Consider the following 11826-nt stretch of genomic DNA (forward strand, 5'->3'; position numbering starts at 1 on the left):
TTTTTTTTTTAACATTCACTGTATTAAGTATTTTAGCAGACCCTATCACTGTAAAAACAAAACAAAAACCAAGAAAATCACTTAAAAGAAACTTTTAAAACTTTCCTTTTCTTTGTTGCCACTTTTGTTCTAAAAACATTTTTGAATACTGGACTCACTTTTTGCCCTGTTTTTCATTTCTCCTTTTCTGCTTTCTAGATTTTTTCCACCACTTTTGGTGTTTTTCAAATTTGGGATATTCATTTTACATTTGAGGAATAATTTCTTATGCTCTGCTATCTCCCCTTCTTAAAAAATAACTATTCTCATTTCGAGGCAAATATCTTTTATTTGAAGATGCTAATTATAAAATATTTTTTAAAGCCCTTTTGTCTGCTTTCTTTTTCCTTCAAATTCCAAACAAAACAATTTTTTAAAGTGCTGTGTTTGAAGCCTGAATCTATCTTCTGGGAGATGTTCATTGATTTTTCTTGGGTCTTTGCTTAATTTCTCCAGAGACAATTAGGGTTTTGAGGGGAAGGTGGAGTAACTATGAAAGGGTTGCCAGTATTCCTGAGGGAACAGAAAAGGAGCCAATGGCACCATTCAGTAAGAAAACTTTCAGTCTTCATTCCTAATGGCACCTGTTACAATCTTTTGTTGGGCCTTAAGTCTGAAACCTATTTTCAGCATCTCTAGCTTTCTGCCTGGGAAGAATGAGGAATGGCTGGGCCTCACTGGTTGGAAGAGAGGACTTACACAAAGTTAAGCACACTTCCATTTTTAATTCAGTCTCAGCTCCCCTCTACCTTTTGGGCACCTAAAGTTCTAAAGCCCTACTGGGATTCTTTGTGAAGCACTTGCCCATTGGGGTCTGCAGGCAGCCTCCTGCATCTGCAGAGAGGCTTCCTGGATTTAGGTAACCTTGTGGCTCACTTATCTAAAAACTACAACTATCTCTTTAGGGTAAGATGACTGAATAAATAATATGTGTAAAATATTTAGAACACTGCCTGTCATACAGTAAGCACAAATACGTTATTGCTTCTATCTTCTAAAAATGTGTTATTGGTGTTTCTTGTCTGCAGCCATCCCCTCTCTTTTCTTTGTCTTTGTGGGTTTATTTCCTTTTACTTTCGTCATTTAACCCATTTTTTCCCTGTTGTCCCAGATGTGGAACATCTGTAAAAAATTGAATAACAAATTAATGACTTAACTTTGAAATAATATTTGACTATTATGCTCACAGTGGAAAACTTGGGGCTTAAAGGGTTAATTAGAGCTTGGAGAAGAAACAGGGTACATGGGATTAGTTATGACTGGAAATCTTTAATATTTAGTTTTACTTTGTCGAACATAATCTGAATGATTTTGAATACTTGTCTAAATATCCCAGCCTCTCAGAAGCCGCCCAGTCATTTGCCCTCCAGTATGTCTATAATACTTTCTGGGGCGAGCTCAGGATGGTGTGATATGTGTCTTTTGTTAAGCCTCTCTGGTGTTTTTCTCTATTAAAACGAGCCAGAAAAACACTTGAGATCTCAGTGGGATAAGAGTGCCACGCACTCAGTGGAATGAATTACCACCTCAGTGCTGTCCTCTGGGGGCCTGATGAGTGCGTCGGGGGCGCATCTTCCCTTAGGGCTAAGGGTAGAAGCCAGCGCCCTCAACAAACATGGCTGCCGCGCTACCGTACGCCACGCTCGAGAGGCCGCACTGCCGCCTGGGAATCGCAGCTTCGGCATCATCCGGCCCGGAACCACGTGACGCGGGAGGCAGCGAAGCTCTCGCGGGCGGAGCGGCCTCGGCGTTGAGTGAGGTGGGGGCTGCAGGGTGAGCTTTCCCTGCGGGTCCCGGTCTCCGCGTGCCCGCTCCCGCCTGCTCGCGCTCGCAGTTCTGGGCGCTGCTGGTGAGGAGCCCGGGAGGGAGGAGGGACGGGAGGAAGGGAGCGGGACTCGGCTTCTGAGGCCATCGGGGGCTGGGCTGGGCCGTCCTGGGAGAGGGGCACGATGCATCCTCCATGCCTGGCCTCTAAGCCCTGGCGCCTGCAGGGGCCTGTTTGAGCCTGGACCGTGCCCGGCGGGACCCATCTGCGTAGATGGACGCTGGGCCCAGGGGCCAAAGCCCACCCGGAAGGCCCTGCAGACCTTGGCCCACCTGGCCGCTGGCGAGTTCTTGGAGTTCGGTTATCTTTGGGCTTTTCCTTACTGAGGAGTGGGAGGCAAATTGGTGGTCGCTCTAGGTCTTTCAGAGTATTCTGCTTTGACATCAAATGCAGACGTGGGGCAGTCTTGATTCCTTGACGTAAGTACCCTGTGTCCCAGGGGGACATCAGAGGTAGCTGGTTAAAGTACACAAACTCCTGAAGGAGGAAAAAATGAGAGAGGCTAATTGGCCAGTTTAGGAGTGAGACACTTGCTTTGAACAGTTGGTTAGCCAGGTAGTCTGAATGGATTTTTTTTATTTTAAGCATTTTATCTGGGCGTTTTGAATCATGTATGAAAATTTCTCACCAACAGAACAATAAGTCTGGTGTTAAGAGATAAGGAGATGTTATACAGTACATAGACTCCTGCATTTAATCCTAACGTTGGATATGCTGCGAACTCCATGACCTTCTGAGGAAATGAAAGTCTAAAGTGTATGAGAATCCAACACCCAGATAAGGAAGAGTTCGGAAGTGTAGGTTTCCTTAGTTACTGTCAAAGAACTCACTCCAAAACACACATACAGAAGCCCAGGTTCATAGACTCAGGCTCCAAAAGCTTTGCTAGCTTGAAGTTTTTAATCCTTATAATTTTGGAGGACTATTCAAATTTGCCTTGTTTGTTGTCTTTTCATAGGAAAGGAATAATGCTGTCAGCATGTCTGCACACTCCATGCTCTGTGAACGAATCGCCATAGCCAAGGAACTGATTAAGAGAGCAGAATCACTTTCTAGATCAAGAAAAGGTGGTATAGAAGGTGGTGCAAAGCTGTGCAGCAAATTGAAAGCAGAATTAAAATTCTTACAGAAAGTAGAAGCTGGGAAAGTAGCTATTAAAGAATCCCATTTGCAAAGCACAAATCTAACACATCTGAGAGCCATTGTGGAATCAGCAGAAAACCTGGAAGAAGTTGTTAGTGTTCTCCATGTCTTTGGTTACACAGATACCTTGGGAGAAAAGCAGACCCTTGTAGTGGATGTAGTTGCAAATGGTGGTCATACTTGGGTGAAAGCCATTGGCCGAAAGGCTGAAGCACTGCACAATATCTGGCTGGGCAGGGGCCAGTATGGGGACAAAAGCATCATTGAGCAGGCTGAAGACTTCCTCCAGGCCAGTCACCAGCAGCCAGTGCAGTATAGCAACCCTCACATCATCTTTGCATTTTACAACAGTGTCTCCAGCCCCATGGCAGAGAAGCTGAAAGAAATGGGCATATCTGTGAGAGGAGACATAGTAGCAGTCAACTCTCTGTTAGATCACCCTGAGGAGCTCCAGCTAAGTGAGAGCGAATCGGATGAGGAGGGCCCAGAACTTTTGCAGGTGACCAGAGTAGACCGGGAAAATATACTAGCAAGTGTTGCATTTCCAACAGAGATTAAGGTCGATGTGTGTAAAAGAGTAAATCTGGACATTACTACTTTAATCACGTATGTATCTGCCCTCAGCTATGGAGGCTGCCGCTTTATCTTCAAAGAAAAAGTGCTCACAGAACAAGCAGAGCAAGAGAGGAAAGAGCAGATTCTACCTCAGCTGGAGGCGTTTATGAAGGACAAGGAATTGTTTGCTTGTGAATCTGCTGTCAAGGATTTTCAGTCTATTCTAGATACTTTAGGAGGACCTGGGGAGAGAGAGAGGGCCACTATGCTAATTAAGCGAATTAATGTGGTGCCAGACCAGCCTTCTGAGCGTGCCTTGAGACTAGTGGCCAGTTCAAAAATTAATAGCCGTTCATTAACAATTTTTGGGACAGGAGACACCCTAAAAGCCATCACAATGACTGCCAACAGTGGTTTTGTTAGAGCTGCAAACAACCAAGGTGTTAAGTTTAGTGTGTTTATCCATCAGCCTAGAGCACTTACTGAAAGTAAAGAGGCTCTGGCCACCCCCTTACCAAACAACTACACAAATGTTGACAGTGAACAATAATGGTATCCTTTAAATATTGTCATTGAAATAAGTTATTTATACCAAAGGCTGGGTCTTCTCATCTAGATTGCAGTGGAGGGAGGTCTGTAGTAAAAACAATACTTAGAACTCAAACCAGTAAAAAATTTTTGTGTGTCTCATCTGTATTTAAAGTATATTATTGCCTAAAGTAGAAAAAGCACAAGAAACAACCTTATTTATCAAACTGTCTACATTATAGTAATTAAGACAGATCCACCTATATAAAGCTTTTAGCTGTCTCGTAAAACTTCTGTTTAATTCAGTAGGGCTGCAGCTTCCCTACTGGTAATCACATTTCATGGAATATGGCCACACTGCATCTTGCATTTATTAAATATCTGGAGAAAACTCTGATGCTTGGTTTTCATTGTATTGGTTTGTCAGTTGATGTGGGTTGAGACTGGGACCTAATGGTTTATAATTAATTTCAGATTCAAGTTAGTGACCATTATTTATAGAAGGAAAATTATTTGATATGTGTCAGGCACAGCTTGGTAGGTATGTTTACAAAGAGTACAGAGCAGAGAAGAAATGGAAATAAAGTGAAGTCTGATCATACAAGTGCCATTATCTATAGACACATCTTTCTAAAAAGAATGCCAGCAGATTTAACTATGATAAAAATAAACCTAGAACAATTAAGGTAAAATATTTAATTGAATAAATTTGTAAAATGCATAAAATAATTTTTAAGATTTAGATTTTACTTTTAATTACAAAGAGCCCCATACTGTATGTATTTGAATTGTGAATACTGCTTTTCCTGTCCTGTTTGCAAGTGGCAAGTCACAACTGCATTAACTCACAAAATAATGACAGAAGAGAGACAAGGCCAGTTCCAGGACACAAGTTGTAATTAAAACTACTCATGATCGTATTGTACTCAGTACTTTATCAGTTTGCAATAAAGCAAAACAAATTAGCAAAGTAGATATATCACATTTTTTGAGACTTGAAGGTTAAATATTAACTAAATATTAACTAGCCAGTGTTAGAACTTAATTTTGTATAGACCCAGCCTGAACTCTTAATACTGTGCAAACTTCCCCATTTTGTGGGAAGAGAAACTCAGTTTCTAGCAGTAGTGCTGAGATGGAATTCCGTTACTGGGGTACAAGGACACTGAACTGAATACAGAATTAAGTAGATTGGGCAGTTCTCTGGGGATAGATTTACTTCTAAGTCAACATATTTCCTAGGGAAAAACTGATTTGGCTTCCAATTTAGTATAGTGTCTACTGTTAGAAATTGAATTTAGACTTTTTGAGCACATTAAATGCTAAAGTGCTTAGTACATTATTGTTTGGTATGCAAATATGAATAATTATCCTGTTCTAAGGGATTCTTAGTCTGAAAGGAGGCAAACAACTGAAATGTGATTAAGGTGTTAAATTATGTTTAAAATACAGAGTAGGGGAATAATTCATGCTGTGGAGTCAGAGAGGAAGTGACTTGAGGATATCAGGTGTGAGATCTTATGAAGTGTGTAAACAAGAAAGTGCCCAAAAGTACAGGGAATAGGATTGGAAAATAATGGAAGTATGAATGTGAGGGACTATTCAGGGACTAGGCTCAACTGGACAGTTTGTAAAATGAAATGAAGCTAAGAAAAGCTTTAAATTTTCTAAAGAATGACATTAGGGAGCTATTGGTAATTTTTTAAAAAGAGTGGTTTGTGATAAAATCAGATCTCTTAAGAAAACAACAAAAACCTGTAAAGGGATTTGTGGAAGAATGAGACTAATAATTATGGCCAGGCCAGACAAGGTGTATGCCTGTAACTGGTAACTCAGGAGGGTGAGGCAGGAGAATTGCAAGTTCAAAGGCAGCCTCAGCAACTTAGCAGTGTTCTGAGCAACTTAGTGAGAACTTGTCTCAAAATAAAAAGGGCTGGGAATGTGGCTTAGTTGTTAAGTGCCTCTGGGTTCAATCCCTGGTACTACAAAAAAAAAAAAAAAAAAAAAAAGAATTATAGCCAGAGTGGGAAGGATGGAATGTAATATCACTGGTATATGTTGAATTTGTTCAAGGAAGAAATGATGTAGATGTTATTAATGTCATTTAATAAGCATTTATGGAGTGCCTGTTCTGTGTCAGCCACAATAGGAAGGGCTAGACATATAAAAGACTTGCTTTCAAAAAAGTATCTCATCCTGTCAGTATGAATCAGTTCCTAAGAACCTGGAATCTTTGCCAACTAGACAGCCACAGCAATCCTTGGAAAAACTTTTCTGTAGTGGCCATAGCTGTGGCCCTGTCCAAGACTTGACCTTTTTCTAGGCTTTCAGTTATTACAGTTTCTAATAATAATAATATTATAGTTTCTAAAATATATTTTTAAAACAGATTAGACAGGGCTGTAGCTCAGTGGTATATAATAATGTAATTAATAGATATGGACATTAAGTAATGGGCAGTGGATCTTGGGATGCAAGAAATAGTGTCTTTAGAAACTGCACATGCTTGACCTATACTGTACCCCAAGACCTATACTGTACCCCAGAGGCCTACTCCAGCTGACCAAAAGGATCATTTCATAAAGGTAAAAAATATGGAATTAAAAAGAGGGACATTATAAAGAGCATGTCCAGTTAAATACCAGTAATACCAGTTTTTTGTCAATTAAAGGAATTATGTAGTTGTAAAACAAAGCAAATGTCAAAAAAAATTGTGAAGAGTGAAGACTTATGAACTGTAATTATAATGACTGGGAATTGGAAGTGTAGAGGAAAGTAAGCCTGTTGATATTTTAGAAAGAAGTCAACAATAACTTTAGAATTTTTCCATTAAAAAAGTAGAATGGCATACTTTTGGGTATTAATCAAGAAGGTAACTGTTGTATAAATTAAACCAAGCTGAGTAAATTCCAAATGAGGGGGTAAGAATGGAGAATAAATGTAGTCCATGAAGGGAAAAATAAAAAGTATTCGCAAGGATGCATAAAAATCAGTATAAAATGAAAGAGTTACAAAATAAAGACGGACATAAAACCAATCTGAATAAGTTAATTGTAGGGAAATAGTCTGTCTATACTATTTTGATAAATTTGAAGATCTCATTGGAGCACGATTTTTATAGGAAATGTGAATTAGAATTGAAATAGAAAAATAAGCAATAATGATTGAAAAAATGTTAAACTAGTAAAGCATTTTCCTCCAAAAACAAGTTCATTACATACGATTTTTCTTACTTTTAAATATTAGATAATCCTCTTGCTCTTAAAAATATGGAGCACACACCATAAATGGAGTTAAAATATTTAGCATGATCAGATGTGGTGTTCTGTTTATTCTGCCTCCCCCTTCTCAAGATGAGAATGTTGGCCTGCTCCTGTTTGAGAACTGGAACCTGTGAGGCAGACCTTAATTTAGGTTAATAATAGGCTGATTGTCTCAGGGCATCACTGTATTGGAAATGTTTTCAAACTCATTTTACAGAATATGAGCCTATTACTGATACCAAAACCTGACAATATAGCATGAAATGGAAGGTGGAATAAAATTTCAATGTAAGAATGTACACACAATATCTAGATAATATATATTGCAGATATAATGGATTCCAGGCAGAGAACACCTCACCCTATAGGAATTTTGTTCCCAGGAGGAAATAGGGCAGAATGGAGTCTCCAACTTTAATAGTGGGCTAATCCTACTAGTTAGGGATTAGCCTTCATGATGGAGTAGAATCAGAGGCAAAAGGCCTTCTTGAAGTAAAGAGGTAACCCTGAGGCCCCTCTATGAAACCAGAACTTGTCATGGTCTGCAGCCCCCACAGTAGAGGATCTTGTAAACTATCATGTGATAGCACAAAGAAGTTTGATTCTAGTGGTTCTGAGTGGGAAAATAAAGTCTGAGAGAAACCAAAGTCTGTCCTGTGTTCTGCAACAGAGTTCAGGTATTAAAGCATCATGGGAAAGACCTAGGGGTATGAAATTTTTATAAAATTTGGACCCAGGCAAGTACTATCCCTCAGACACCGGACAGAAACATTCATAGCGTCAGTCTGAACCCATGCTTCACAAATGACAATAGAATGAGAAAGCTTTGATTGGATGAGTTTACAGTGAGAAGTAAAAGCAAGAGAGGAAGGCTACCATTAACAGAGATTTCAATGTAAGAATGTACACACAACATTACCAAAAAGAAGCCTTAGTTTTTCAGGAACATAAAAGCAAGATATATATGTAGGCGATACAGAGAAAATATGTAACAAATTCATAAAATCTAGATAATAGCCAAATATAAAGAGTATAGGTCTTTGACGTGGTCCCTATCTACATTCTGGAAAAAATGAAAAGTATTCAAAATGATAGATGAAAGCTAATACCACTTGCAACAAAGCATTATTGCATGCTGTTTAATTGGAGGATGTAGTTCATTTCTGCAGTTAGTGTTTCCCAATACTGAACTCCTGAATTAGGCAGATATGAGGCATTGGGTTTAATCCTCGGCTCCGCAAAATTTTAAAAAAGTATTTTTTAAAAAGTAGATTAGACAAAACTGAAAAATAAATTGAAATGGAAATAGGTCTTAGTAAATTTCTAGGAATTCAGTAGCAAAGTAAAATGATAGAAAATGTAAGAGAGAGATTAAGACAGAGTTAAAATAAGAGGGTCAGCAAAGGTTCTGGCATATGGTAAGGACTGACATCCTGTGCCTGCCTGTGCCATCAAGGCACAAACCCTGACACTTTGTTTTCCCAGTCGTGCATTTAGCTAGGGATAGCCAGGTTCCTTGCCACATAGACACAAGGAGAAATCCATTGATACTGCCAACTATTTCACTGAGGCCTGATTTGACCTTGGTTCATGACCGTGTGCACTAACATGTTATGGTAATGAGAGAAAGGTCAAGAGCATCTTTAGTACAGACACAAACTTTCCCCAATTTTTATAAGCCACTGTGCTTAGCTTTTTGGTTGCATGTAGTTGAAGACGTTTCTAACTAATATTTAAGGCTATTTGTTCCAAAAAGAGGGACAAAGCATAATAGAAGAGAGGCAATGAATACATTTTTCAAACACACAGAAAACAGAATAGAATATAAGCACCTGAGTACCTATCACCTACATTTTTAAAAAATGTTATTTTGTCTTATTTGTTTTATCTAGGGTTTTTTAAAGTAAAATCATTTATTCTCAAGTATGTTGTAGACATTATGACCATTGACTTATACATCCCTCAGTGTTCAGCTCTAAAAAGAACATTTTTTCTACAAAACCATGATTTCATATTAGCACATCTAACAAAATTAGTCATAATTGTGCACATCCTTTTATATCCTTTCATCTGTGCTCAAATGTCAGAAGATTTGTGTAACCAGGATGCAATCAAGCACCAGGCATTGCATCTGAGTTTATTGTTTCTTATCTATTTAAATCTGAAGCATTCTTTCATGTCTTTTTGAAGACATCAGAATAGTTGTTTTAGAGAATGTCCTATGTTCTTGACTTGCCCGATTGTTCTGTAATGATAAATTGTGTTCCCTGAAAGCTGCAGATGAGATTCTAAAGGCTGGGTTCAATTCCAGTTAGTTATTTGGGGCAAGAATATAGGTGATTCTGTGTTCCTCATTTTCATTATGCCAGTGAGCAAGTAGTCTCTGCCTTTCCCACTGTTAAATACTGACTTGAATAAGGTAGTAAAAGCAAGAGCTGTCCATTATACAGTTATGATTTGCCCTTTGTGACTACTGAGTTGACTATGAAATAATACTTTGGGACCAGTGTCAATCAATATCAGTCTCCATGATCCTTTTGATAGGGAACAGACAGATATGAGTGATAGGAAAATGAGGTTAAAGGAATATTCTATAAAATGGACACACTCTACTGATCTCCACATGCTTTTTTTTCTAAGAAGCAACTTACCTGCAGCCCTACTTGGCTTAAGTGGATAGGATATGTCACATTCCTCAGTAAATTACCTGTTATCGGCAAGAGAAATTCAGGTTGCAAATGCTAAAATGCTGGTGATAAGAACACAAGTTACCTTGGGGATAGGGGGGCACTTTTGTGATCTTTTCATAGAGCAGATTCTGGAACTCATGGAGATAAAGATAATTCCCCTTAACAATAAAGTTTGTAAGAACAGGTTCTAATTAGAACTGGTCAGCATGGGCCAAAGTGACCTAGAGTGGTCATGGCAGCTGGGACTTGAAAGTCTGATGTCTGCTGTCAGTCTGCTGTCAGTCAAAAGTCAAGAGGTGGACCTGGACAGGGCTTTCTGGAAACTTCTCTGGGACCTCCAATAAAACTGGAGGGCAGGAGAGGCCCTAATCTCTCCCGTGCAAGAGAGTTCCCTTTCCTTTTCCTACTTCTAATAAAGTCATGCCTGTTATTCGGGAAACATGTCTGAAATCTTTCTGACTTGATTGCAAGAATCAGGGTTCCTGCTGCCTCAGTTTCCTAGAGGGCCCCAAACCCGTGACACTTTTACTTATTGATTTCAGCATGCATTGGTGATTATATCTCAAATCAGTTATTCCACAGCAGTGACAAAATGGTGATTTCCCCAGTTCTATCATTTCCTTTCTGATTATTAGTCATCATTATTACATAAGTAAGAGCTTTCCCTTAGAACTAGAGCTATTTGATTGCCCTTCTACAATGGCAGTATGCATCCTTAATTTTTTCTCTATAAGAATTTGGTGTGACAGTTATCTCCAATAACAACAAATTAACTTGTTAAGCAGAGAGATTCTATTTTGTGAGTACCACATTGGACTCATGAATTGTTATGTATTTACTCTGCCCTAAACAATACACTTATTTTTTTTTAAAGTTCTTATTTCAAGATAAATATTGTGGATTCCCATGTAGTGAAAATAAGTAATACAAAAAGAGCCAGATATCCTTTACCCAGTTTCCCCAGTGGTAACATTTTAAAAACTATCGTTCAGTATCACAAGAATATCACCATGGATTATGTCAAGACACAGAGCATTTATATCACTGCAAGATCTCTCATCTTGCCTTTTATTTATTATTCTTTTGATGTTTTAACTACCCAAACATTGGTTAATATAGACCCCTTTAAGATCATTTTGTCCTTTTGACACAATCCCATTGTTTTTGGTTTCTTGCTTTCTGCTAGAACAAGAAGTCTCAGAATTACCAGTAGTTTCCTGCCAGAGACCTGGAACCTGCTATTTTAAAGGAGACTTTATAAGCCAATGGTGCTGTAGAATAAAAGTCCCAGGGTTCCAGGAATTTGTGCTACTTAGTTGTCATTGTTCTTGAGTCCTTGCAATGCATGAAAATGGAAATGTTGGGAGCTGGGGATATAGTTCAGTAACAGAGCACTTGCCTAAACTGTGAGACTCTGGGTTTGGTTCCAGCACCACCACAAAAAAAAAAAAAAAAAAAGTAAAGACGGAGGGAAGAAGTGTTTTATATCTTCAAGTTAATATTATTAAGTTTAAACATTGTGTCTCTTGCACTGCAAATCTCTCTTCATATAATTACTTAATTTATTTTATTCTGTGATATATGTGAAAAGTTTCAAAAGTATGATTATATCTGCTTATAATAAAGTCACTAAATAAATGTGGATATTTCTGTTTAGTTCTTTTTGTCCTTATAGCCCACCAAGGATATATGGTTAAAACACTGCTTTAAAGTCATATTAATATGCTTTATCTTTCCCCGTGGGGCTGTTACTAATTGGATATACAGGTTTACTTGTTTCAAT

The 11826-nt window shown here is 38.6% G+C and overlaps 1 protein-coding gene across 2 annotated transcripts; it reads left to right on the plus strand.

The window, feature by feature from the left end:
* The first annotated feature begins 1205 nt into the window (after positions 1–1205).
* Positions 1206–11506, plus strand: LOC308644322 (UPF0415 protein C7orf25). 2 transcript variants are annotated; one of them, XM_081285302.1, is made up of 2 exons: positions 1206–1812; positions 2823–11506. In XM_081285302.1, the coding sequence occupies exon 2, from the start codon at positions 2844–2846 to the stop codon at positions 4110–4112; it is 1269 nt and encodes a 422-aa protein (XP_081141428.1). In that variant the 5' UTR covers positions 1206–1812; positions 2823–2843; the 3' UTR covers positions 4113–11506. The 2 variants fall into 2 exon arrangements, with proteins under 2 accessions (XP_081141428.1, XP_081141427.1); XM_081285301.1 differs by having other exon boundaries at positions 1223–1888.
* Positions 11507–11826: the final 320 nt, after the last annotated feature.

This window comes from Spermophilus citellus (assembly GCF_964194105.1).
Source record: "Spermophilus citellus genome assembly, chromosome: 3".
Lineage (NCBI taxonomy): Eukaryota > Metazoa > Chordata > Mammalia > Rodentia > Sciuridae > Spermophilus > Spermophilus citellus.

What these genes read in the sequence shown, in the direction of transcription:
- LOC308644322 (XM_081285302.1), top strand. Translation starts at nt 2,844, where the DNA reads ATGTCTGCACACTCCATGCTCTGTGAACGAATCGCCATAGCCAAGGAA.